Source organism: Corvus moneduloides, chromosome 28, assembly GCF_009650955.1.
Source record: "Corvus moneduloides isolate bCorMon1 chromosome 28, bCorMon1.pri, whole genome shotgun sequence".
Lineage (NCBI taxonomy): Eukaryota > Metazoa > Chordata > Aves > Passeriformes > Corvidae > Corvus > Corvus moneduloides.
In genome coordinates this window covers 1,458,634-1,486,228 of record NC_045503.1, presented here as the reverse complement: position 1 = coordinate 1,486,228, position 27,595 = coordinate 1,458,634, and the positions used below count along the sequence as shown (strand labels likewise).

Here is a 27,595-nt window from a genome sequence, read left to right as displayed (position 1 = left end):
TCCTCTGATTGATCACCTGGGGACAAATACTCCATCCCCGAACCCCCTCAGCGAAGGAGGGCACAGCCAGAGGATCGTTTCTTTCTCACCCCTTTTTTTCTCAACCCCCAAGTTTGAGAATTTCAGGGTAAGGTTGGAGGGAGGGGACACCCCTGCACAACCCTGCTGGTCTCACCTTCACCTCAGCATGGAGCAGATCCACCCCAAAAGGATTTTCAGGCAATGGGAAAGTGAGTTTGTGTGGGTTTGGGGGACAATCAGGTCTTCAGCCACCGGCATCACCCCAAGTACCCATTTCAGCATTTCCCACTGCTTGAGTTGGTTCTCTCTCCTGTGACAGAAATGTTGCAGGGAAGAGCTCTCCCCACAACGTTTGGCTGAAGGACTTTTTCCCTGTGGGTGTTTGCTCCTACAAAAAAATGCTGATTTTAGAGAACCAGGAAAATTCTGAAAGCATGAATTCCAGCTGCTCCCATCCTGTTCCTGTGCTGTGACACAGCTCAGGAGGGTGGTGAGGGGCCATGCCCCATGTCCTGCCCCTGGAGAGGATAAAACCACCCCTTGAGAGGATAAAATCACTTCTGGAGAGGATAAAATCACACTGAAACCCTCCCTTTCCTCTTTGCCCCATCCCACCCCCCCAGTCTGCGATTTTGTGGCGATTTCACACACTTTGAGAACTCACAAGCTGTTCAGACGTTTGGCTGCAGAACTGAACCACCCTCTGAAGCAGGAGAGTGGGGAAGAAGGGAGGTTTGATTTTATTTCAAGGCAGATCTCCAGCGGTGAGCACACGGTGTGCCAAAGGCCTGCAGAGACACGAGCAGCTCATGCCACGGAACCAGCGCGGGGAGCAAGAAAAGCCAGGGAATTTCTGCCGGGAAAGCATCCAGCCAGGAACCCTGTCCCTCTCCTGTGGGCATGAGACAATTCAGGCTCATTCACAAGCAGACAACACAAAGGGACCACTGTGACTGCACAGGAGAACGGGAGAACGAGCTGCTCCGGGGCAGGTGGGCAACACCTTCCCAGCTGGAACATCCCGGCCTGGGAAACTGGAGAGTGACAGAAACACAGCAGGAACCAGAGAAAAGGAGAAGCCAGGCTCTCACAGCGTCCTTCATGCCCTGATGCCAGGGATCCAGAGCTTTTTGGGAGCTCCTCAGGGTGGGGGGCTGAGCTTGGCTGCACAACCACCCCCATTCCCGAATCCGGGCGCGTTCCTCACAAACCCTTCCCAGTCCTCCTGCAGCAGAGGCAAAAAACCCCCTCATTCCAAGTGCCAAGGTCCTGCCTGAGTGGCAGCTGGAGCAGGAGCTTAAAATGTGCCTCGTGCTCAGATTTTGAGGCCCTGGAGCAAGAATTTGAGGAAAATCCAATTCATCCTCATGCTCAACACACCAGGGCACAGCAGCAGCTGTGGGGAACCACTGTCAGAGAGAGAGGGATGGTGAGGGCCAGGCAGGGGAACCTGGCACAGGGCTTTGGAGAAAGGGAAGACACTGAGTTCAGCAGATGTCCCATCAACAGCTGTGATGGAAATGGCTCTTCTAGGATTAAATATCTGCCACGGAGTGGTACTGGGGTGTGACACCACAATATGGTGATTTCCATATTCCCACCTGGAGTGTTGTGTCAAACTCTAGGGCCCCCACACAAGAAAGACATGGACCTGTGGGAATGAGTCCAGAGGAGGCCACGGAGCTGCTCTGGAGTCCCTCTGCTCTGGAGCCAGGCTGGGAGAGCTGGGGGTGCTCACCTGGAGAGGAGAAGGCTCCAGGGAGAGCTCCGAGCCCCTTGCAGGGCCTAAAGGGGCTCCAGGAGAGCTGCAGAGGGACTGGGGACAAGACATGGAGGGCCAGGACCCAGGGAATGGCTTCCCAGTGCCAGAGGGCAGGGCTGGATGGGATCTTGGGCAGGAATTGTTCCCTGGGAGGGTGGGCAGGCCCTGGCCCAGGGTGCCCAGAGCAGCTGGGGCTGCCCCTGGATCCCTGGCAGTGCCCAAGGCCAGGCTGGACATTGGGGCTTGGAGCAGCCTGGGACAGTGGGAGGTGTCCCGTCCGTGGCAGGGGTGGAACGAGATGGGCTTTAAGGTCCCTTCCAACACAAACTATTCTGGGATTCTGTGATAACTTTGGAAAAACATTTTGGGTAATAAATTCAGCCATGTGCTAAAGGGAGTCAACTCACCTTCACTGTCCAAGCCCATTTACTCCAGGGATAATGGTCTCCTTCCAGGCAGGAACTGGGGAAAGCAGACACCAGCACTGCCAGGGGCCAGCACGAGGCTCTCTGCACTGTGGAAAGGCCACAAAAATGACCTCAGTGCCTGGGAGATGGGACTTTGTCCACACTCTGCTCTCCAATCCCGTTGTTAGAAGATGGGAGCAAGAGCAGCACCTTTGGTCAAAGTTGATGGGGCGTCTCTGAGAGTACAAAGCACAACGAGCCACTCACACCCATCCCCAGCACAGAGGATGAGCCTCATCCATCAACGTGCTGTTCTTTCACAGAGAGAACAACATGCAGCGGGAGACTTTGGAGGAAAATAGAGCTTTTGCCATTTCCCTCTGCCAGATAACTCCGGTTACCTAGGAACAGACACTTCTCCAATGCGGCCAGTTCTCCTCATCAAGCACAGGATGAGCATTTATTGTCTTGTGATTAGGAGAAAAACACAAAACAAAACCCAGAGCTCCACGGGTGACATGAAACATTGCACACAGACACGCCACGTGACGCCCGACCACACCAGGAGCCAGGGCCGGGTTAATGGTGTTAAGAACTCTTAGAGATCTATTGTAAACATTTAAAAACATACAGAGGAGTCCAAAAAAAAAAAAAAATTAAGCCATGGCTGTTCAGGCAGCATGTTGGGTCAACTTTCTGGAATTACGGTTTCTGGCATTGAAGAGGAGGGAGGGGGGTGAGATGGCAGATCCCACCTGGGGGTGCATTGAGCTCCACAGGGATCTCAGGCAGTGCAGGCTAATGGGGGGTGGTTCTGGTGTCCAGCTCCAACCATTCCGCTGGGCAGGCTCCCAGGCACCTCCTCCCCTTGCATCAAGCATTTCCAGTGTGACTGAGGGTGGGTGCTTCAACACAGCCCCCATATTCTCCAAGGGGAAAATCCCAAAGAGAAGGAGGATGTGGAGCCCCCAGCAATGCTTCTCCTCTTGGTTCCTTCGAAACCTCCAACTTGACACACTAAAATGGGGCAGGAATCAAAGGGTTTTGAAGAATTTTGGCAAGAGGCCGAGGATGGCGAGGGGCAGGACCGAGGGACACGGATGCACCATGTCCTGGCTCCCAAGTGTGGCCAATCCCACCTTCAGCCCCGCTGACCCTCACCCCGTGGTGCATCCATCATATTTCCAGGGAGTCAACGCCAGGCAGTTCTTTCATCACTCCGATGGCAAGCGACAGAGAACACTTAAAATTACACTTGACACAGGACAAAGGCACCTAAAAGCTTCACAACACCATCAGGTCGTGTTCTGTTAAGAAGGCTCCAAGAGCTCATCCTCCCAAGTGCATTGCACACTCTCCAGGAAAAAGCCCTGGTGCTGGGAGCACGTTGGTGTCCCAGAGCCAGCGGAGGGCTGCTCCTGCAGCAGGGGGTCAGTGCGGCTGTAAACGCAAATTCGGGGAGGCTCTGCCCTCCCATCCAGGGTTGCTTTTGCTTTGGCCCTGGTAACACAGGGGTCGTGCAGACTCCAGGCTGTGCTTCCCTCATTATTTACAGTGTGACACAGGACGAGTTAATAGGGAAACAGGGAATTCTGCAGGGGCGAGGGGGAAGCGGGAGCTCTCCTCCATGAACTGTGATTTCATTAGATAAGGCACGTGTAGAGAAAAATTTTCAAAAGATCACTTGCAAATCAATTCCACCTAGCTAGGACCATGTCCCTGTCCCTTTCCAGGAGCCAGTTTTGTTTTCCAGTTGCTCACTGTGAATTTGGAGTGACCCCATCAGCAGCCTGCCAAGGCAGCAGGCTCCGGGTCTGATCCCCAGGGTGCCCAAACCCTCCTGGGTCTCCCAAATGGAGCACTCTGGATCATTGGCCAAAACTTTGAGCGCCAAAGACTTGGAACACTCACTCCCTATAAAAAAATTGGGAACTGACCTCCCAGTTGGGACGGGTTTGAAAAAATTCACAGCAGGCTGAGGGGGGAAGAGGAAACCGCAGCCTTTGCTGCTTGGATTGCTGTAGGACACTGGGAATTGGATGGCTCAGGCACAGAATGGAGATGAATGACAAGGTGGAGGATAATCTCAGGGAAAACAATCCCTCTCAATAGCTTCATCCTCCCTTCAGCTGATCCTTGGAGAAAGGCAGGAATCTCTCTCTCATGGAAGTGCTGCCAGCCACAGCCAACAGCAGCCATGAGGACTAACAAGCTTCCCTTGGTCTCCCAGACCCCACTGTAATGTCTGGAGTTCAACCACACCAGCAGAAGGCAGAATTAAACTATTCATTGTAACAGAAGCATTTCCAAACCACACTGGGGCCCCAGCACTGAGATCAATCATTATCTTGCATCCGGCTCCTGGCTGGGAACCCGGGAAAAGGGAGTCCCAACAGGACAAGGTGTGTCCAGTGCGGCATTCCTTGGGCCAGCACAAAACCTGGCTGGAAGTTACACAGTGGGGAGATCTCGTGCCGAGTCCCTGTACCAGGGTGAACATCACCAAGGCCCAGTGTCAGCTCTGCACTGGTTTCCACTGGGCTTTGATTCAGGCTTTAGTGAGCAATCCTGAACCTAAGGAGATGAATCTGCACCTTTGGAACGTGTGGATCCGGCGAGAAGTTCTGGCAGCAGGGAAAGCAAGACTTGTAGCATCACAACAGTCTGAGCCAGGCAAATGAGGACTCGTGGGGACTTCACATCCGAGGACTCACCCAGGGCACGCTCTGTTACCTGCAGGGATCCTCCCACGGGGGGTGGGGCTTTCACAAATCACGTCAGTGTCACCAGTACCAAGTAATTGAAGGGCTGCATTTCCCTTAGAGTGAAAAATTCCACATTATTCATCCAGGAGAGTAAACACCAGTTGCTACCAATGCTCTGATTGCATTTGCTGCAGACGGCGTGGTGCTGAGCTGTGCATTCCATGGAAGCTGAGCAGGAGCAGGAGCAGCTGTGGTAGTGTTGCCATCACGGGGAAGCTGAGCCTTTTCCAGGGATGGTCAGGAGAGGATTCCCTCAAGCAAGGGCAGTGAAGGGTTTGTTCTCAGTCTGCAACGAGGCAAATACTGGTGACTCAAGGCAAACAAAAAGCTTTCTGCCACAGCCGTGCAGTGCAGTGGAGGTGGGAAGGGCTGAGAGCACGGACATTCCACAGGGATCAGGAGACAAGAACCAGAGAGGTCCCCGAGATGAGTGGGGTGCTTGGGGGGAATGCAAATGATCTTTTCCAATAACAAGAATAAAAAGACCAAAAAGGAGAGAATCCAGGCAGTTTGCAGCTGTCGCTGCTTAAGGCCATTGGTTTCCAGAGGGATAGTTGGGCACTGTGGGATACTCTGGCAGGCTGTTCCCAGAAAAATTGCTGTACTGGGCCTCCCTGCTGGGAGGGTTCCTCCATGCGCCGCTGTTCCACTCATCTTGAGCCTTCTGGAAGCTTCCACCAGCCCCTCGGTAGATTTTATGTACCTAAGGGATAAAAGGGAGGAGAGGAGGAGAGTCAGCACCAGGAGCCCAGAGCTGTGCCCCTGCAGAGCCACTTGGGAACGGGATGGTGGATTTGTTCCTCTCTCCGTGAAGAGCTGGATTTCCGAGGAACAAAAGCACAAAAAATGCAATAATGCAGTGAACAGAGGTGCAGATAGAGAGTATCAACCCAACACTTGAACCCATCTCAGCTGCATGCCCAGGATTCAGGATCCCACAGCAAGGCAGCCAGCCCAGGCCAGGGGGTTGAAACCGCTCCAACACAGACACCACTGCTTCCACAGGGCTTCTGTTTTCCCCATCTGCCAAAGCTTTCCAGAGAGTCCTACTGCAAATCCTTCTTTCTGCAGAGACCCAATTCCCACCCTGCCACCTGGTCCCCACTGCAGATGCTTCACCACTGACCATCCCAAAGAGCAACAAATCATGGAATCACAGGATTGTTGAGGTTGAAAAAGACCTGCAAGACCACCAAGTGCAACCATCATGCCAGCTCCACCATCATGTTCACCACGAGCCCATGTCCCCAGGGGCTACATCCACTTGCAGGGATGATTATTCCACCACTACCCTGGGCAGCCTGTTCCAATGCTTTACAACCCTTTCTGTGAAAATAAATGCTCCCTAATATCCAATCCAAACCTCCCCACTTCACACAGCCTCAGGTTGCTCCACATGAAGCTTGCTTTGCATGACATAAAGCAACATCACCACACGACACCGTGACAATTTCCAGCCTGAGCTGTCTTGTGCTGTCTGGATTTGTCCTCCAGAAACTCTGAGAAACATCAGCTGACTGCACTGTGAAACCTTTCAAAGCAGTGATGCCTTGTGGTGGCTGCTGAGCTGCCTCTTTGCATTATTGTTACACACAGCAGGGATACTCCAAGTCAGAGAGATCTGAAGAATCCGAGAATGGTTTGGGTTGGAAGGGACCTTAAAACTCCTCTCATTCCACCCCCCTGCCATGGGCAGGGACACCTTCCACTAGAAGAACCTACCCTTAAAAGGCAGATGAGCATCGCGACCGCTGACATCGTGAACATGATGGCAGGGAAGAGCATGAACACAGCAGCTGCCACGCTGGTGCTGAAGAAGGTGATGGCTGCCAACCATCCACTGGAAGAAACAGAAAAAGAGATACAATATCATAATAATCTGCTTTTCAAAGTGTCCTTGTTATCAGAAAAACTGTTTACTTGCTTATAAGGCCCTGGCACAGGGTGCCCAGAGCAGCTGGGGCTGCCCCTGGATCCCTGGCAGTGCCCAAGGCCAGGCTGGACATTGGGGCTTGGAGCAGCCTGGGGCAGTGGAAGGTGTCCCTGCCCATGGCAGGGGTGGGATGGAATGGGCTTTAACATCCCTTCCAACCCAAACCATTCTCTGTTTCTGTGATTCGTAACCCAGAAATTACAAGGCAGCTTTGAAGCTCTTGAAAATGAAACGAACAATGAAGACAATTGACAGAATTCAATGCAGGTGTTTCCCCAAGATCTTAACTCTCACTTGCCAGCATCCCTCACTAAGCCAGTCTCAGAGCTTTAAGGGACAGCCAGCTGCATGGAGTTTGGGAAGAGAAGATATATTCCCAAGGTGCTTTTGGCTGTGCATCTAGAGACCAGAGCTGGGATCAGGGAACCCCAGGGTCCTGTGATTTACACTCCATCTCCATTCCTTTGCTGGCAAAAACCAGGTGAGGCATCAGCAGTTCTGAAAACAGAGTGTTATATGGAGTGCTAGGACTTTCCATTACTTGTAGCTTCAGCAGGAATTGCTCTCAAGTGTCTAAAGACAGGAAGCTAAAATGCCAAACAATTATAACACAACCAGGGACAGACACTAACAAGCTCCCATTTATTACAGGAGAACTCTCACAGTACTTCTCATAGGCCAACAGTGAGTCATACGCTCTGCTCACCGTGTGCTGCCAACCAGCTCTGAGGGCAAAGCTGAGCCTGACATGGGCTGGTTAAATGGTGAAAGAAATGGACACTGAGGGAAGAGCCTACAAAGAGCAACCAGCTGAAGATCACAGAGTGGTTTGGGTTGGAAGGGAGACCTTAAAGCCCAGCCAGACCACATGGGCAGGGACACCTTCCACTAGACCAGGTTGCTCCAAGTCCCATCCAGCTTGGCCTTGATTTCTGCCAACACAGCAATGAAACCTGAATCGTGCACCCCAAGAGCAGATACAGCTGTGCCACTGGGGAAATCAGAAAGCTTCTTCCTCTCCACCCTGTACAGACTCCCATCAGCCTCTCCAAGTCCTTGGAAACGGCCACAGCTCAGAGCTCCTGGGCCTGCTGGGACATTCCTGCTTACCACGCTCCCCATCCGGAGAAGCCGATCGCCTGCAGGACCGTGAGCAGGAACTGCGCCCCAAAGATGAAGAAAAAGGCCATGAAATTAAAGGAACTGTCCGACCTGTGGAGGAAGAGAGGAGGTCAGGGGGGCACTGGCACCTTGTGCTGCTTCACACCCATGTCTGACCCCACCACCACATTCAAACCCTCCACAGTGGGGACTCCAGAGGGATCCCTCCACAGCTGTGTGCTGGGAGGCTTCTTCCCCTTCCCTGGCAGTGAGAGCACACAGCTCCATGACTCAGCAGCACAGACTGTCTCCCAATAACCTGGCTCCTGCAGTTGCTCTCCCCAAGGAATTGCACGTATGATGACACACAAGGAGAGGCGGAGGGACACGAGTCTCCCACACAGAGAGTCTGAATCATTCTCTGATCAAACATCAGCCCAGCCTGATACCTGCCCAGCTCAGCCCCTGGCAAGGGGCACACAGGGGCCTGACACTGCCAGGTAGAGCTTGTCCATACACTAGAAGTGATCATTGAGCATGAGAATTCCAGCTGGGAATGTTTCCGTGTCTGCTTGCCATCATGTTCCCACACCCGTGGTAAATAATCCAGCTCTGGGACATCATAGGAGGGAAAGCAGCCATGAGAGAGCTGGGTGGTACCCTGAAAGCAGAGACACACTTCTCTTCCCATCTCTGCAGGCTCCCCATCCTCAGGATGTACAGGTGAGGTCCTTGAGTTTATGCAGGTACAATAATTAGGTACAAAATGACCCCAAGCAAGATGCTGAGCAGGGACATTCACAGTCTCTGTCATGGGTGCACTGGGGGCCCAGCACTGCCCTGCCCAAGTCTGGGCTCTGCCACAATGCATCTTCATCCCATCAAACCAGCCACATCAGGCACATTCAAAGTTCCTCAAACTATCATTTTTACTGATACAAATGATTCCCATACTCTAAGGAACTCAAAGGGCCAATGATTTATCTACAAAAAACATTTCAGGTGCTTATGAGGGAGTTTGGTGCAAAAGGGAGTTAACAAAAGAGCTCCAACCGCTGCCAGCTCCTGCTTAAGCCCTGAAAGTATTTAAATGCTTATTATTTTAATTATTTTTATTATGCTAATGGTTGTTAGTATTACAATTCTAGCCCCTGATGCCTAGGGAGGAGATGAGGGAGGTGAGGCACGTGGAGAAGCCTCCAGCCAGGCCCACGCTCCTCAGAGCTGCCCGTGTTGGTCTGGGTGTCTGTCAGCTCCCAAATGGTGGTTGTGCAAGATTTGTCATCCTTGAGTATCCTCACAATCCCACCCTTCAAATACCACCTCAGAGTACAGCAATGTGAAAGAAACACTTTAGACAGGGCCTGCTGACATTGGTGCCTGTCAGAATCCAATTAACAAGGATTAGGCTTGAGGCTGAGCCTTCAAACAGACTCTTGCAACTCCGACCTGAAGGGGCTGGAGGAGTCTTCATTTGAAAGGATCTGCAGGAATTAGTGAGGATACAGAGAAAAGGTGATTTCTCATCCAGCTTTCTGGTGCAGATTTGCTACAGCTTTGCCCTAGCGCCAAAGCTCTGCAGCTAATTTAATTTGGGATGCAGCGGGATGACGAAGGTTCTAGGGAAGCATCCTCGCAGGACAGGGTGCCAGCACTGAAGGGTGGCCCCCTCCAGGACAAGTGGGTCTGATTTTGCCTCTGGAATCACCACTTGTGATCCCATCAGTGCTGCCCCTCCGCGGTGATTTCCACGCCTCTTCCCAACTGCTGTCCCAGGGGATGATCCCTGGGCTCCCCTCTCTGTCCCTGGGGTTGAGTCTTTATTTAACTGCAAGTCTGTGCACAGAGTAACCTCGAGGACCTCTCAGCATTCACTTGCATAAACACATCCAAACAACGTTCAAGGAATAATGAGAAACGGCCCTTGTGGAGCCTGAGGGAGGTCAGCAGGGAGGAGTAATTTTTCCCAGACTTTAGAATGGAAATTCCTCTTTGAACAGAGCTCCAGCACTTGGAGGCCCTGGGGCTTCTGAGCTCAGGATGGGGACAAACTCCGGCTCCAGAGGGCAAGAGTTCAGAGCTGGGATTTTCATGTCCTTTAGAACTTTGAGACAAATCCAACCCTCCTGTTTCCAGCAGAAATGACCCTCCCCTGTACTCCATGATGCCACTGGTGTCTTATCAGTACCTGCCCAGTGCTGTGGGCATACAAAGCATCAATTCAGAAGCGCATTTAAACAATTTATCGTGTACTAAACAGACAGGACCCACCTGCCACCTCCCACTTCCATCAGCTGCTTCTGCTGTTACCCAAACCAGCTCATCACTGGGTCTGGTGAATCATCAAAATCCAGAGTATCCTACCAAGAGGAGCTTCACCTTCAGAGGGCAAAGCCCTGACTGGTGTGTGGGGTGTGGTGGTGGCACTGGCCAGGTCCTTCCTTTCCCTGTGTCAGCCTGGGAACTGCTCAGGACCCTCCCAGCTCTGCCAGGCTTTACACATTAATGTCTGAGTGATGCCTCGTGGTCCACAGCAAATGCAAATGATTATTAATTAAAGCAAAAATGTAGGATGGTTTTAAATATTTGTGGAGTTTCAGAAGGACTGACTCCAGGGAACTGCTTTTATCTAAAAAGCTAAGCAGACAAGCTCTCAAGTAGCCAGAGACAGAAATCAGAAGAGTTCTCAAAAACTAATAACTTAATAGTCTTCCATCAAAATAAGCCTCAGTGAAGCTTTACCAAATTAGCACCTATTGCACTAAGATGAGGGTGCTGCTAAGTTTGAGATATTTAAGTAAAACATGAATTTAACCACCCTAGAAGTGGCAAACTGCTCACCTCCAATCTTATGTGACCCTCAGTTCCGTATCTAGTGTTTAAAAGTAGCCACATTCTTCTTCATTTCGAAAGTAAACAAGACATTCGGACTTCAAGTGCTGAACCTTCATCCCAGTCAGAGAGATCTCCCCAGCAGCACCACCCAGTAACAACTGGGGAAGCTTCCAGAGAAAACTGGACCAGAAGCACCTCCTGGGCTCCTACTCACCGAAAGGCTTTGTAGGCAGGTCGGAACCAGCAGACGTAGCCACAGGGGCTGAAGAGGATCAGCCAGAGGATGGCCAGGCCAAAGTTGACCCCGTAGCCTCCCCCGATCCACCAGGCCAGGCAGGCAATGAGGTTCACGGCCAGCGTGATGCAGTAAACTGGGGAGAGGGCAGAGGAGAAAACGTGGGGTGGGGCAGTTTCAGGACTTCATGAGAAAAGGAAACAAAAGATAATGGCTGGAGCTGTGTCAGGGGGGTTGGGATGGATCTCAGGGAAAGGTTCTTCCCCCCGAGGCTGCTGGGCACTGCCCAGGCTCCCCAGGGAATGGGCCCGGCCCCGAGGCTGCCAGAGCTGCAGGAGCGTTTGGACAGCGCTCTCAGGGATGCCCAGGCTGGGGTTGTTGGGGTGTCTGTGCAGGGCCAGGGGCTGCACTGATGATCCCTGAGGGTCCCTGCTAACTCAGGATGTTCCAGGACTCTATGAAGCCCCCAGGATTCCAATGGGAAAGGTCCCTGGGGCAGCAATGCAGCTGCTCCAAGCAAGTCGCAGGTTCCTGTGTGACCCTGGAGCTGGGAGCACAGGAACATCCAGCTCCAGAGGGATCCTGCAGCAGAGGGATGAGGGAACTCTTTTACAACCTGTCAAAGGATGGAGAGCTTGGGTAGCAACTGATGTGACCAACACACGACTCAGGCCAGTGTTATTATGAATTATGAGCAAGGTCTAAGCTCCATTTGTAGCAAAACCCTTTGTGAGAGGAGAGGGGGGTAACCCTGCCCCTGCCTCTGAATGACTCTGTGCTTGCTGGGGCTGCCTCAGGAGCTATCTCAGAGCCAGCTCAGTGCCTTGCAGGCTCTCTCTCCACTTCCCTGGGCCTCTGAGGAAGCCTGGATACCAGCTTGAGGGCTTGAAGTGCTGCCTTGAGCAAGGGGATAAACAAATTCCAATCAGGCTGAGAATATGGGACCATAGGGGTGGCTTAGAGGCCTTTTCACATTCCTGTTCCTGTCACTTGGATAAAAAGGAAAGTTGACAAAGGCCCCCAGAGCACAGCAGTGCTGCAGTAAGTAGTAGTACGTGAAGGGATGCTGCTCCCCCATTTTTCTGGAGCTCACATCCCTGGAAAGGGGGTTCAGCCACAAGCCAGGGCTCCCTGCACCTGTCCCTGCATCCCCCCAGGCACTGCCAGGGTCAAAGAGGCCAATTTACAAGCTCCTATTTTGGAAAACTGGTGGTGACTCTTCAAACCCTTTGTGGTAACCTGTATCAACAAGCACAGAGAAAGGAGACAGTGGAAGGTCCAAACACCAAAGACCCTCCAGCACAGCCTGGTGATGAGCTCATGGGAACACTCTGGACCTTGGCCTCAGTTATTCAGGCAAAATTAAATCCCTGAATTTCTCTTCACCTGTGCCAAGGGTCCTGCCCATTCCCTGCTTCACCCCCTGCCATGGCTCTGCAGCTCATCTGCACATCACTGCCTTGGTCCTTCTGACTCTTCCCTCTCCTCCTGGGCACTGACCCACCTGCCTTCACACAGCCTGGGAGTCCTAAACAAATGCAAGGTTTTATGGTCACAAAATTATATTGACAACGCAGGAGAATGAAACCTACACCCAGCTGCTACTTCTGACTTACACTGAGAGTAAAATAAAACACTGTTTTACTGCAAAGAAAATGTCTTCTGAGTAGCCAACAAGGCTTAACACACAATGGTTTGGATGTGTCTTAATGTTGGGGGGGAAGAAAGAATAGTAGTTATTTAAATTAATTAATTTTAGGTATTTAAACTAACAGTTTGTAGATTCCCCATTCCTAGCAGTGTCCAAGGCCAGGTTGGAGCACCCTGGGATAGTGGAAGGTGTCCCTGCCCATGGCATGGGGTGGCACTGGATGAGCTTTCAGGTCCCTCCAACCCAAACTGTTCTGGGATTCCATTAATCTGATATTTCATTTATACACCAATTAGCTGTACTTCTCCAAATATTCATTTTCAGAAGGTATTTATTCTCTAAAAGTTACTTAATTAAAAAAAAAATCCAACAAAACAATGCCAAGCCAAGAGCATCTACAAAGTTTTAAGGAACTTTTGGCTCTCCCTGTGCCTCAGGTCGGAGCTTGTTCTCCAGCAGTGGGAGCTCTGGTACAGCCTTCCCCAAACCTCCCTCCACCTTAATCCAGTGCTCACATCCAATTAAAGTAACGAGCAATCACCCTTCCAGCAACGACTCGTGCATTTCTACTTTTCAAAACCGGCCTTTTCTTGTTTACCTCCTTCCCTCTACGTGTCTCTCTCGAACCCATGCCAAAAAATTAGGGAGACCCCAAAAGGAAGCGCGCTGCAGATGGAAATGTGAAACTCCTGGTGCAGATGGCAGCTCTCCTGGGCATGCCCAAATCCCTGGCTCTCCTCCAGCCTGCCATTAACTCGACTGAGGGACTCTTTGTTTTGGGAGAGGGGAGGACAAAGGCGGCTTTACAGCTTCGACATCGCACCAGTGAGTCTGGAGGGACAGGCAGCTTCTTCAGGCAAGAAAATTACAGAGCTCATTGCAGCAGCTCCACATAACCAAAGAACAATGGAGCCATGGATTATGCCATTATTTATGCACACAAATCTCTCTCCTACACACATCCCGTGCATCTGGAATAAAAGCCACGCCACCAAATGCAGAGCTGGCAGAAAACAAGCTTTCCTTCAGTGAGAAGGGTAAAGAGGATGACAAGCATTTGGGGAAAAAACGATAAGCAAGGCAAAAAAGATTCTTAATCTTCCAAAGCATTCCCTGTGGTTTCCTAGGCCTGCCACACCGATTTCATCCCTTGGAGAAGAATGGTCAATTTTCATTCCTGGTTTCTGAATGGCTGAGGCAAACAGGAGCCCAGGGCCAGGAGCTCTGTTCACACAGAGTATCAGCACATCACCAGCCATGACAGAGGATCAGCTCCCAACTCCAGCAGGATGGGGAGTGTTTGGGGGCTGTGGATAGCTAAGGAAGAGCCAGCAGGCAGCTAGAAGACACTGCTTTCATTGGGAAGCAAAATCAGGGGATAAGAGGAAATTTTAGCCTTCCTAGAGCAAGGTGGGGAGCCAGGTAGCAGCAAATGGGCCACATTTATTTTGTCTAAAATTCTCCTATTCCTCTTACCTTAGGGGAACTGGGAATTTCCTTAAGGTAGCTATTTTTGGGAGTTAAACAGGGCTTACAAAAAGGCTGGAGAGGGAATTTGGACAAGGCATGGAGGGGCAGGACCCAGGGAATGGCTTCCCAGTGCCAGAGGGCAGGGCTGGATGGGAGATTGGGAAGGAATTGTTCCCTGGGAGGGTGGGCAGGCCCTGGCACAGGGTGCCCAGAGCAGCTGGGGCTGCCCCTGGATCCCTGGCAGTGCCCAAGGCCAGGCTGGACATTGGGGCTTGGAGCAGCCTGGGACAGTGGGAGGTGTCCCTGCCATGGCAGGGGGTGGAATCAGATGATCCTTCAGGTCCCCTCCCACCCAAGCCAGTCTGGGATTCTATGATCATTTGACATTAACAAAGGTATCAAACATGCTCTGCTTTTTCCCTCTTCAGATTTACTAACAGACTTTGCCAGCACTGACACCCTCCTTTCTCCAAGATCCTTCAAGGTTTCAAGGCACAGTTTAAAATTCAGGCATAAAGTTATATCAGAGTATTCTAAGGGGGATCATTGCTCCTCACCAACTAATTGCAGTCAAAACTTTAAAGCACATAAATCATTGAGATCTATGGGGTTTTACTACACAAATACCTTTTTCCAGCACAAGTTTTTTTATTCAACTTACAGATCCACACATGATAGATTCTCTTCACCAGAAACTGGTAATCGATGGGAATTTCATCAGCAAAATTCTGGTAGAAACATGGTTTCAAAGGGATGAACTTGGGGAGCGGTGGGAAGTTATTCACCTTTTCTGGAACACAGAACACAGATTTCAGCTGGGAGCAGAAATATGTCAGATCCTCCACACCTTCCCAACAGTGCTGCATGTTCATGCTCTCCCTGGACCACAAATATTTTGGTTTTCTTCCTCAGCAGTCGACAGGACATTTATTTTACTACACACAAGGCTGAGAGAGGGGAATAGGAACAAGCTAACAAACATCAGGTGGATTCAACACCTTTACACATCAGTGTGAGGTTGTGTGAAAGGTGCTGCAAGGAAAAAAAAACCTTAAAATAAGCTCCAGGATGAGTTTCCTCAGGAAGGGGGAGGTGTCAGCAACATCTGGGGGAAACAGCTGCACAGAGGTGATAAGTTACAGCCCTTCAGAAATGCACAGCAAGAGGAAAGAAAGGCTGGTCAGTGTCCAGACAAGCAGAGCTACCTTCAGCCACCAGCTCTGAGCAGGCAGGAGCATGTCCTGGCCATGGGTCAGGCCTTGGGACATGCAGTAGCCTGGGACAATAAGGAAGGGTGCCTGAAGGCATCCCCAAACTGGAATTCTGTACCCAGGTACCATCCAGTTCAGGGAAGTAAGTCAGATGCTGGGAAGGAATTCCTGGCTGTGAGGGTGGGGAGGCCCTGGCACAGGGTGCCCAGAGCAGCTGGGGCTGCCCCTGCATCCCTGGCAGTGCCCAAGGCCAGGCTGGACATTGGGGCTTGGAGCAGCCTGGGACAGTGGGAGGTGTCCCTGCCCATGGCAGGGGGTGGAACTGGATGGGCTTTAAGGTCCCTTTTAACCCAAATCATTTTGGGATTCCATGGTTTTATGTCAGGGATGATCTTGTTTTGAAAGCACACATGATTTTTAATGGAAAAATGGTACATTCAAGTTTTTCCTTCAAGGTTAAGCCCTAGGGGGGGAAAAAAAAAAAAAGCAAAGAAAAAAAGCAAAAGCTTTGCATTCAGAGACAATAAATCAGCAAATGCTGCCAAAAGCTTTATGGTGAAGAAAACCCTACCTTGGGAAGAATTTCTGTTTTAAAACCAAGTAATTAAATGCCTGAATCCTCTGCTGCTGTCAGCTCCCGGATTTGTCTGTGTGTGCCTGGATGTGTGTTCCTACATGTTTGGGAATGTTTGCTCTTGCCTTCCAGAGCTGATTAAAGTTTGATTCCAGGGCATTGTGACTAATTGTCTCTAGCCTCCTTCAGCCCCAGTAAACAGAATTAAAAACAACCAGAGGAAGAGATGAAGAATGTCCTGGGAAAACCTCCAAATGGCACAGGAGATGAGAGGAAATGTCTGAACAAGAACTGTCAGCACAAGAGTTCCCCTTCTCTTCCCATTATCTCCGGCTGAGGAGACATTTTGCAGGAGCAGCTCCTCAGCTCCGTTTGAAGGTTGGCAGGGAAGAGCCTAGAGCTGCAGCCAGGCTTTAGGAAGGAAAAAGGCTTTCCCTCATGCATATTTTCACGCAGAAAATATGGTGAGAACGCCCACTGGGAATACATCAGAAGTAGCTATGGAATAATGACTGAAGTCACCAGCCCAATTTGACTTCTCCTGATAAAAACAAACATCAAGCCTTCTGCCTCTCCTCACAAATCTCCCTTAAACCCATTTTACATTCATTCAGATGCCCTCCAAACTGGTTTGAGTTACTGGTTAACACCACTGCTGACTCCATCCCATGGAGAGCTGATGGCCCACAGATGCTTTCAAAGTCCACAGGAATTTGGACTCCTTTGCATTAATTTTTTGTTTGCTGAAAACACCTAATGGGATTTCTCCTGCACAGTGTGTCCCTGCAGCCTAGAAAGGGATTTAACAACGCTGGATCAAGGGAAAGGGGGGGACACAGCTTTTAAAGCTGAAGGGACAGCTCTCTAGGGAAGCCAGTAAGACCAAGATTAATCAAACACAGTAAAAGCAGATTCTCTAACCATTTTTTTTTTTCTGAGGGATGAGGAAACTTTTGCTCTGTTCCTCTCCAACAGCTGAAGCTGCAGATTGTTCCTCTGGTTCTGCTCTCTCCCATTTTCTGTCATGGAGAGCAGAGCTGCTGCCAGCTCCCAGTGCAGAGCTCCCACATGGTGGGGCCAAAACCAACCAGCCACTGCAGTTTGTCTTTTTTCAAGCTCATAAAATGGTCCAAATACCCCCACGATTGTTTGCTAGGTACACAGGACTGGGGATTACACCTCTGCTGCTGCCCACCTCCTCCCACCCCGAGACCCTGCAGTTCCCAGCTGTTCTGGGTTACTTCTGACATCAGACAAAATAAATTACATGAAAATATCCCCTTTCATGTCTGTAGAGCTTGGAGTGCTACAGTTCTCCCATCAAGGCTGGGATCAACCCATCAGATCAGCAAATGCACCCCATGCCTTCAAAAACCAAACTGCATCACCCATGAGCAGCAGCTGGAGGCAAATTCCAGACTTCCTCTTACTTCAAAAAAAGTTGGAATTTTGTTCCTAATTTCACTGCAAGTAAAATTCAGATGGATTAATGTCAACAGCACAGCCAGGAACACCATGGAAAGCCTATGGAAAGAAGGACTTATTCTCATGTACTTTTTTCTGAATAAATTCCACCCTCATAAAACTTTCAAGTGAGTCACACCTGAGCCTTTATCACTTGGGCAGAAACCTCAGGAGACAGATCAGGAGACAGCAGGAAAGTGAATGTGAGCAAGGCAAGAGAAGTAGCTGAAGAGCTTTAGGGATCACCAAGGTCTCGGGAAGGGACACAGGTCACATTCCTGACACGTTACAGCCACCACAGCATCATGAACAGCACTCTCTGAAACCACTCTCCCTCCTTGCCGGATCTGAGGTGCTCTTACCTGCCATGTCTAATACTTGTGTTCCCTCGTGAGGTTTCAGACAGAGCAACGGATCTGTTGGCGAAAAAAAATCAGGTCAGCACATGTCACTAACCAGCCCCCGGAGAACCTCCTGGAACTGGGGATGTTCCCAGTGTGTGACAAACAAGAGCTTGGGCTTCCCACTACAAACTACTCGTGTCCAGTCACCCAAAGGAGGAAGGCTGGAGCCTCACAGAAAGGATCCTGATTTCTCCTTGGGCAGAGGAAGCTCTGGCAGCACCTCATTCAGCCACTTGGAAGGTTTGTGTTGTCCAGCAGCAAACAAATGTGCCCCTGGCACTCCCTGGCAAAGGCTGAGGATGCTCAGGGAGCCCCTGCCAGAACACCTGCAGCTTCCAGGGGCAGCCACACAGGTCAGGGTGGGACCCAGCAGAGCTCATACATTGGAAGAGAAATGTGTAGAGCTCACCAGACTTAATGCCTCATTTAGGTGTTGAGATGATTTGTTGGCTCCTGGCTCTCTGTGGTGCTTTCCAGCTCCTGGAACAAACAGATAATCCCTGTTAGCTGGGCACTAAACTCCTGCTTAACAAAAAAATAATCAGCTGGAACCAAACCCAACACCCCTCATTATTTTAGAAATTCTGCACAAATGCAGATTCATTCTTCCTGTTACCACCACTGAGCGTGGCTGTAACTCTGGCAGAAGCAAATCCTAGGAAGTTTACCCAGCATCAGCTGTGTTGCTGATTTTGGCAGAGCTGATCCCACAGATGAAATACACAGAGAGGTCTTTGCTGAGCTTTAATTCCACCCCTCCTTCCTTAAGGACAAAAACACCATGTATCCCTGTGTCCCTACCTGCAAATCCCAGAATGGAAACACAGAACACACAAACCAGCCCTGCGGAGTCTGACAGAAATGAAGGCAGTCTAGACTAAAAACTGCCCCTAAGAACAGCCGACAGCAGCGGCAGCAGCGGGGTCCGAACAGCCACACTGTATCCAAATCCCTCCGGATTTACAGCAGCTGCTTCCCCTTTGCTGCACCTCCGTGCCCTCCTCCCGTGTGCCCCGGGTAAGGTCTGGAGGCTGCACGGTTCTGCACTGGCACAGTTGTTTTGCTGGGCTGCTTTGCTTTTCATTTGAGCTACTCTAACCCAGCCCGTGGAGACAACAGCACCCGGGACTGGACAAGCAGCCTGTTCTCCCTCTGCAGAGATGCACAAGCTTAAATAAGTCTGCACAGAGGAGAACATACCACTTTCCTGGGCCGGCCTCTAAGGAAGCCACAGAGTGTGGACAGGAGGTTCTGTCCCCTGGGAGCTGCTCAGGGATCCATCCCTGCCACAGCTGAGGCCTCCGGGCTGTCCCACAACACCGGCACTGCCCTGTGCCTGACAGCGTTTGTAACTGATGGTTTGGAAATGGGAGCCTTCTGCTTTGCATTTTTCAAATGTGTGAATAGAAAATAAAGGATGAAGACAGTTAAGAACACCATTAAAACTTCACCCCCCCCTTATGCAGCTGCTCCCGGCTGAGATCCGTGAATTTTGGGGGGAGAACAAATGGCCCATGAACAGCAGCTACACTAAAGCGCTAAGAGAGAGGAATCTTTTACTGAAAAATGAGCCAGTGAATAAGGTCCTTCTTCAGAAGAGGATTATTTAGCTGCTGCACTTCAGTGTTGGTGTCCTACAGCTGCAGAGAGGTGTCTGTCCACTGGAAAAGGGATCAGAAAGAAAGACTGAGGGGGACATTCCTGGCTTGACAGAGTTTTCCTGCAATGGCCAAACAATGGTTTTCCTGTTCCCTCCTCTCAAGGAGACCTGTGGTGCTGTTGAAAGGCTTTAACTCAAATAAATAAATAAAACCCCCAGACAAAGCAGCATTCTGGTGAGGTACCCCCTTCTCCTTTCACCCAGCTGTTGTTATCCACCTGCTCCTTTCCTAACAAACTCCAGCCACACTTCGGTGCTTTGAAGACAGAGCACATGAAATTGGGATTTTCTTGTGCGGGGCCAGGGCTTGGACTCGATGATTCTTGTGGGTCCTTTCCAACTCAGGAGATTCCAGGATTCTCACACAATGAAGCTACAACAGAAACTTCTGGATACTGCCCTCTTCAGCCATCTTGCTTCCATGAGTAATCTCACAGAAGTTCCTGGGACAATGACTAATTTCCCTACAGAAAGATGTGGTTTGGATCCACAAAGCAGCGTTAAGAACCCTTCTCTCAGCAAGGACAGGCACACAAGGCCGTGTTTTACACTGAGTAATCAGTTCCTGAGATGTGTTCACTTTCCCAGCTCCCGGTAAAAGGAAAGGGAGCTTCTTCCCAAGAATTTCTTCCCAATATCCAGTCTAACCCTGCCCTCTGTCAGTTTGAAGCCATTCCCCCTTGCCTTGTCACTACACCCTCTTATAAACAGTCCCTCTCCAGTATGTAAATCAGATCTCTATTCACCTGGACATTTTCAGTTTAACTGGGAATAGGTAAAACCCAGCACCCTGTACCCACTGCAGAGATTTTCTTCATCTATAACCCACTACTTGTGGAGGGAGGAAAATCCCATACACGCTAAGGAACCTCTGGTGTGAAGTGAACTTCCTTTTTCCACTGTGTTCATCCGTGGTCAATGAGTAACTCTGAAGTTCGCAGTCCAACGCACATGACTCAGGAGTCCACTGGAGACAGTCGGAGCTTTTCTTCACCAGGATCTCGCAGACAAAATGCCCTGTGTCAGTTCAAGGGACACCACTTCCCTCTCAAACCAAGACACGAACACAAGCAGTGCTGTTTTTCTAGGCAGACAACACCACCATTCCTTTGAATGTGACTACAGTGTGAGATGCTGCACCATCTCACATTAGGGAAAATGTTGTGAAGGAATACCTGTGGGAATCTGCTTTGAGGCACATTTTGGGTACCACAGAATCCTGGAATATCCTGAGTTGGAAGCGACCCTCAGGGATCATTGATCCAACCCCTGGCCCTGCACAGACACCCCAACAACCCCAGCCTGCGCATCCCTGAGAGCGCTGTCCAAACGCTCCTGCAGCTCTGGCAGCCTCGGGGCCGGGCCCATTCCCTGGGGAGCCTGGGCAGTGCCCAGCAGCCTCGGGGGGAAGAACCTTTCCCTGAGCTCCATGCCCAGCCCTGACCCAGCTCCAGCCGTTCCCTGGGCTCCTGTCCCTGTCCCAGAGCAGAGCTCAGCCCCTGCCCCTCCGCCTCCCCTCGGGAGGAGCTGCAGCCCCCAGGAGCCTCCCCTCAGTCTCCTCTGCTGCAGCTGAACGAGCCAAGTGCCCTCAGCCGCTCCTCAGACCTTCCCCAGCTCCGTGTCCCTCCTTTGGACACTCTCCAACAGCTTTGGACCCTTCTGATCTTGTGGTGCCCAGAGTGCCCCCAGCACTGGAGGTGAGGCTGCCCCAGTGCAGAGCAGAGCGGGACAATCCCTCCCTGGCCTGGTGCCCCCCAGGACACGGTGGCCCTTTGGGCTGCCAGGACACACCGGGGACTCAGATCCAACTTGGACCAACCAGGACCCCCAGGTCCCTTCCCACGGCGCTGCTCTCCAGCCTCTCGTTCCCAGTCTGTCCCTGCATCCAGGGCTGCCCCATCCCAGGGCAGGATCCAGCACTTGCCCTTGTCCCATCTCACAGGGTTGGGGGCTGCTCAGCCCCGGCGTTTGGCAGAGACTCTCAGTGGGGCCTCTCTGCCTTCCACGGGGTCAGCAGCTCCTCCCAATTTAGTATCATCAGAAATTAGTGAGTATCCCTTGCATTCCTGCTGCTGCATACGCTACTCCTCAGTCTCCTTCTTTATTCTGCCCATATCAAATAGTTCAAAAAGTTTGTTATTTCTCCCTACTGTTCTCTCCAGAACCAGAGAAAGGTGGCAGAGAATAAGCAAAGGCCATGCCAAAAGAGGAGCAGTGACAGGGCAGTGGGAGAGCTGAACTCATTCCTGCTTTGCCATAAACCCACCAAGTGACGTGGGGCACGTCCCCATGACCAGATTCACAGGACACTGGCTTCTCTTGTGCCCTGCAGATCCCAGCCAATCTCAGAAGAGCCCAATATCCCAAGCCTGCCATCCAACAAACCCCCCAGTTTCTGTACTGCTTTTTTATTTTCATTCTGATTTGATGACTCTGCTCCCAGGGAACAAGTGACAGGACAAGAGGAGATGGACTCGAGTTGTGCCAGGGGAGGTTCAGGTTGGACATCAGGTGGAATTTCTCCACGGAAGGAGTGGTCAGGCTTTGGAAGGGGCTGCCCAGGGAGGTCTGGAGTCCCCATCCCTGGAGTGTCCCAGTGCCCTGGACATGGCACTCAGTGCTCTGGGCTGCTGGGGATCTGTCACAGGATGGACTTGATGACCTTGGAAGCCTTTTCCAACTTTAAGGACTCTGTGATTCTGCGATGCAGTGAGGCCAAGAGCTTCCACACAATCCTGTACTCCGGGGTTTCATCCAGAGCACTCTGCCAAGAGCAAGCAGAGGGGCAGGATCCCAGCACAGAGCAGAACTGTCCACACTCCCTCATTAACAGGGATTTAATGATGGGAACACAAGCAGAATGAGGAACCTGGGCACAACACACATCTCCTGACGGTGGTTCAAGCTGATCCTTTGGGGAGGACCATCAGACTACCAGGCTTTCAGAACTCACCCTGAGCCAGCAGACCCCAGACCTTTCAGAAGAGCCTAAAACAAACGAGACTCTGCAGGGATCCAGGAGATCTGGATTTGAAATCACCCGGCTCGGCAGGGAAGCAACACAGCCTCCGGAGCTCCCACACAAGCAAACGCCTTTCTCATGATCTCTCCAGCTGAATTTAAAGAGAAAAGTGGTGGCTCTGCACTGGTTTCAAGACAAAAGGCTGGGTTTGAGCCTCTTTCAGATGCCCAGCTCTTACCAGGAACTTCTCAGAGAGCCCAAGGCTGCAGCAGCCACTCCAAAACAATCAACTCAGCATCATAAACCCAGAGCTGACACAGCTTGGGTTTGGTGGTGTTTCCTCTCCCTGACGTACCACCAGCCCTCACAGGGTGGGACACTGTCCCTGCAGTGACACAACCAGCCAAAAAATAACTCCAAAAGCCACCCAGCACAACCAGGGAGAACGGGGAAACTGTGTGTGTGTATGGCAGCAGTGCCCTGAGAAAAGGAGCAGGGAACAGTGAAGTTACAAGGGTTACACTCCTCCCACATCATTCCAAGATCAGCTTCGAATTCCTGGCTATACTGGGGGTTCTGCTGCCCCATCTCCCCCCATCCTGGAGTTGGGGAGACAGCAGAATTGGAAGCAATTCCCCTCAGGGCTCCCCCAGCCTGTTTACAGCCCTGCTGCCGCAGGAGGTGGGCAGGAGCCTTAATTTGGCTATGCAAAACCCACAGCAGACAAATATTCATTTTGGTACAACCACATCCAGGAGTGAAGCGTGGCCGCTCAGGAACAGAAACTCAAAAGGCTCAAGAAGACAGAAAGCACAGAAACACCTGTGCTTAGGACACAAGCCTGTTCCACCCCCTGCCACCTGCTCAGACTGGCCTCACACAGAAGAATTGGATTGCAGACAGCAGCAAAAATATTAATTAGCCCAGAATAACACTGACATGCAGATAAATCAATCCACCTATTGCTTAATTTCTAACCCACTGCTCTCTTCATCACAGGTTCCACAAAGGAGTTTCTTGAGAGAGTTACAGAACACCGGGACCAGAAATGAGAAGGGGAAATTAGAAGGGGAAATAAAACTACAACATCCAGGTGCTGTCTATCGAGGGCAACACACACATCTCCGGTACCCAAAGCACGCACATCAGAGAGGTTCACCCTCACAGCTGCTGGAGAATCCCTGTCACGAACCTCCCCAGCGGGACCGGGCACCCGGGCTATGTCACCCTGTCCCCCCTACGTCCCCACGAGCGCCGCCAGCCGTGTCCCAGCCGGGAAGGAGCCGCGGGAGGCAAATTCCCGAGCGCCCCCGGGGGTGGGGGTCTCACCCACCGCGGCACTCGGGACACGGCCCGGCCCGGCTCCTCCCGCCCGCTGCCCCCGATAGCGGCTCCCACCGGGGCCGCCCCCGATCCCTCTCCCGCCCGGGCTGTCCCCGATTCCTCCCCACACACGGCCCGTCCCCCCAGACCTGTCCCCGATACCTCCCCAAGCACAGCCTCCCCCATCGCCCCCTCCTCTGTCGCCCCCTCCCCGGGCACCTCCCGTTACACCCCCGGGCTCAGGGAGTGCCACCGCTCCCCCCCCCGCCCCCGCTACACCACGAGCCCCCGACACCACCCGCGACCCCTCCCGCCGCCCAGCTCCGCCCCCGCTCCCGGCTCCCCCGTCCCTCCTCCGTGGCCCACTGCTCCCCCTCACGTCCTCAGACTCCCAGCTCCCGCTCCCCCGGCACTCCCCCGCCGCCCCCCCGACCCTCAGCTCTCCCTCCCGGCCCCCAGTTCCACCTCCCCCACCCCGCTCCCCCTTCCCGACCCCCGTTTTCCCCATCCCTCCTCCCAGGCCGCCCCCGGCCCGCCCGGTGCCCCCGGCCCGATCCCCCCGCGCCCACCTCAGCGAGCGCCCGGTCCCACTCCTCCCGGGCCGCCGCGGGGCGCGCTGGGAAACAGAGTCCCGCCTATAGCCGCCGCCGCTGCGCGTCCTCCTCCGTGGACTACAACTCCCAGCGTGCTCCGCGGCGCACCCCCCGCCGCTGTCATGTGAAGGGCAGGGCGAAGGGGAGGGGCGGTGGCGCGGAACGGCGGCCGGGAGGGACAGAATTGTCCGAAGTACCGGGACCGACCCCGCCCGGAGGCTCCGCCGGGGAGAACCGGGAGATGCTCCAGGGGCTGGAACATCGCTCCCATGGGAAAAGGCTGCGAGAGCTGCCCGGTCTGGGGAGGAGAAGGCTGCGGGGAGACCTTAGAGCCTTTCCAGTGTCTAAAGGGGATCCAAGAGAGCTGCAGAGGGGCTTTCGGCAAGGGCTTGGGATGACAGGACACAGGGAATGGCTTCCCAGTGCCAGAGGGCAGGGCTGGATGGGATCTTGGGCAGGAATTGTTCCCTGGGAGGGTGGGCAGGCCCTGGCACAGGGTGCCCAGAGCAGCTGGGGCTGCCCCTGGATCCCTGGCAGTGTCCGAGGCCAGGCTGGACATTGGGGCTTGGAGCAGCCTGGGACAGTGGGAGGTGTCCCTGCCCATGGCAGGAGTGGCACTGAATGGGCTTTGAGGTCCCTTTTAACCCAAACCAGTCTGGGATTCTGGTACAGCTCGGTCCCGAGAGCACAGAAAAAATGAACATTTTTCCAATTAAAGACTCTGCTAAAATTTCTTTCTCACTCTTCGCTAAGATTTAAAATCACAATTTCCAACATTATTAGCTTGGGTTTTTTTACCTTGTAAAACAGACTTTATTTTTCTTCCTGTAAATTTTGTGCAATATACATCTATGTACCTACAGAACACACCTCAGTAAAAAGATTTTCATCCATACATTACATTACTTTTTATTTAATGTTATGAAAAATTCAAACAACATTTAACAGCAGTTTTGTAGTTAAATAAACATTTCTCCCTCCCCTGCCCTCCCTTCCTAAGCAGACTGGTCTGAAACAGGAAATTTAATTTAGTTTATTTATTTTTTCTGGTCCCTTCCAACCTGAACACTTTTGTTTGGTTCTAGAGCTCCTTACATTCTTATTTTCACCACATTAGACTCCTTAATGTCAGTAGGGATCCCCCTCCAAGGTCTCAGCTCTGCAAATCCTGTTAGTTTGGGTGTATAAAACCCCAACTCGGCTTTAAAAGTCATTTCCAAGCGCTGGGGCCGTGGTTTCTGTCACTCCCAGCCCCAGGGAGTGTCAGGCTCATCCCTCTCAGCTGACCAAATGCTGAGACCTCTCTCTGTAAAACTTTCCCTACCATTTCCCCAAACCCCACCAGGTTTCCCTGGAATCCAGCTCCCGGGGCTCACTGGTTGCGTTCAGCCCCTGCTCTGGGTGGGCTGCCCAGGTTTGCCGGGAATTGTCCCCAAAGCGGGCACGGGCAGTGCCACTGGCTCCAGGATTTTCCAGCTGGGCGGGTGTTTTTTTGGGAAGGAAAGGTCAGGTCTGCTGTTCCCATCCATGCGGATCATCGGCACGCCGGGAATATTTTGGGTGTGAACCAGCAGAGGTCACTCGGCCCCAGTAAATCCAGTGCTGCTGGACCAGTAAGAGCGGGAGCGCTGCTGGGGGACAGCGGGGCACGGACCCGGGGAGGGGACACCGCCCGGGCCACCCCCAAACTCCTGTCCCCTGGGACAACCACAGGGATCCCGTCCCACCACAGCCCACCCTGACCCCGGACTTCAGCTGTGAAACCTCCTTGACAATTCCCAGCTTCTCCCTTGGAACCATTTTTTCCCGAACATTTTTTTGCTTAAGGAGCAGCTCTTCGCAAGGAATTTTTAAACGGAATTGCCATGCTTTAATTTATTATTTTATTTTTGTGAAATACACCAAAAACCAGGATTTTTTGGGTGAAAAAAGAGACTTTTTTTTTTTTTTTTTTTTTTTTTTTTTTTTTTTTTTTAATGAAAGCCAAAATGTCAGCGTGCAGCAATCCAAGGGTGGCACCCCCAGCTCTGGTGGTCCCAGTGGGACACAGCGGTTCCCTGGACACCCCAGCTCCGCTCCCTCCATCCCCAAAGTGGGTGATGGCCTTTCCCAACATCTCCACAGGCTGGGCCCTGTTTCAGGCTGTTCGCAGCTCTTGGTAGCAGCCAGGATTTCTCCTGAACTCCATATGGGTGGGAAGGTGGAGGGGGAGCCGTGTCGTCCCCCGGGAATGGCCGAGGGCAGCAATGGGAACTGCGACTGACTGACCCTGACTGATCCAAGGATCCCTTTTCATGATTCCCCTCTGCTCCACAGCTCCCGGGCAGCCCAGCTGTGCTGCTGAGGGACACAGCCCTGGGCTTGCCCAGGCAGCAGGGAATGGGCACCTGGTGAGATTGGCAGGGGAAGCAGAAAGAAACGAGGATGAGATTTGCACATTTCACATCCAGTGATCCCTGTCTGCACCCAGAGCAGAGATTCAAAGAATCCTGGAATATCCTGAGCTGGAAGGGACCCTCAGGGATCATCAGTGCAGCCCCTGGCCCTGCACAGACACCCCAACAATCCCACCCTGGGCATCCCTGAGAGCGCTGTCCAAACGCTCCTGCAGCTCTGGCAGCCTCGGGGCCAGGCCCATTCCCTGGGGAGCCTGGGCAGTGCCCAGCAGCCTCGGGGGGAAGAACCTTTCCCTGAGCTCCATGCCCAGCCCTGACCCAGCTCCAGCCGTTCCCTGGGCTCCTGTCCCTGGCGTTGCATCCTTGTTAAATCCAGGACATATAGGTACATCCATGTATAATGCCCTGCTATATCAGGGGTATTTGTTCCTTCCTGGGGCTGGGAACTGTTTGAAAATGAATCCCAAATGCTCCTCGGCTGTCCCTGATTCCTTCCCACAGATGCACCATCCCTGCAGACCTGTCCCAAATCTCCTGCCTCAAAATGTGTCCCCGGTACTGCCAGGTGCTGTCCCTGTCCCTCAGCTCAGGGGTGCTTAAACAGAATTCCCAGATGAAGGACTTTCCCAGACCTCTGCTCTTCCTTGGAGTGCCCAGGCTGGAGCATGCAGAGGGGCTGGGAAGTGATTCCAAGGACTCCAAACCAAACACACACCCACAGGGCACAAATCCAGCCTCCTCCTGGCTCCCTTTGTTGTGTTCCTGGCATTAAGTGAAGCAAGAACATCTCCCAGAGTCTGAAATCTCCCCTTATGTCCCAATCCTGCA

At 52.2% G+C, this 27,595-nt stretch overlaps 1 protein-coding gene across 6 annotated transcripts; it reads right to left on the bottom strand.

Moving 5' to 3' along the window:
* Positions 1-737: 737 nt before the first annotated feature.
* Positions 738-24,439, bottom strand: SCAMP4 (secretory carrier membrane protein 4). 6 transcript variants are annotated; one of them, XR_004236904.1, is made up of 10 exons: positions 20,351-20,814; positions 18,243-18,313; positions 17,792-17,845; positions 14,842-14,970; positions 11,039-11,195; positions 7,999-8,100; positions 6,678-6,795; positions 4,785-5,658; positions 2,191-2,297; positions 738-913 (listed from the first exon to the last, which is right to left on the bottom strand). XR_004236904.1 is itself a non-coding variant. In XM_032092648.1 (9 exons), exons 4-9 carry the CDS (start codon positions 17,796-17,798, stop codon positions 5,482-5,484), a joined length of 690 nt encoding a protein of 229 aa, XP_031948539.1. In that variant the 5' UTR covers positions 17,799-17,845; positions 18,243-18,313; positions 20,351-20,577; positions 20,669-20,814; the 3' UTR covers positions 2,618-5,481. The 6 variants fall into 6 exon arrangements, 5 of the variants coding, with proteins under 5 accessions (XP_031948539.1, XP_031948540.1, XP_031948541.1 ...); XM_032092648.1 differs by lacking the exons at positions 738-913; positions 2,191-2,297 and having other exon boundaries at positions 2,618-5,658; positions 20,351-20,577; positions 20,669-20,814; XM_032092649.1 differs by lacking the exons at positions 738-913; positions 2,191-2,297 and having other exon boundaries at positions 2,618-5,658; positions 20,351-20,540; positions 20,669-20,814.
* Between the last annotated feature and the right edge of the window lie 3,156 nt (positions 24,440-27,595).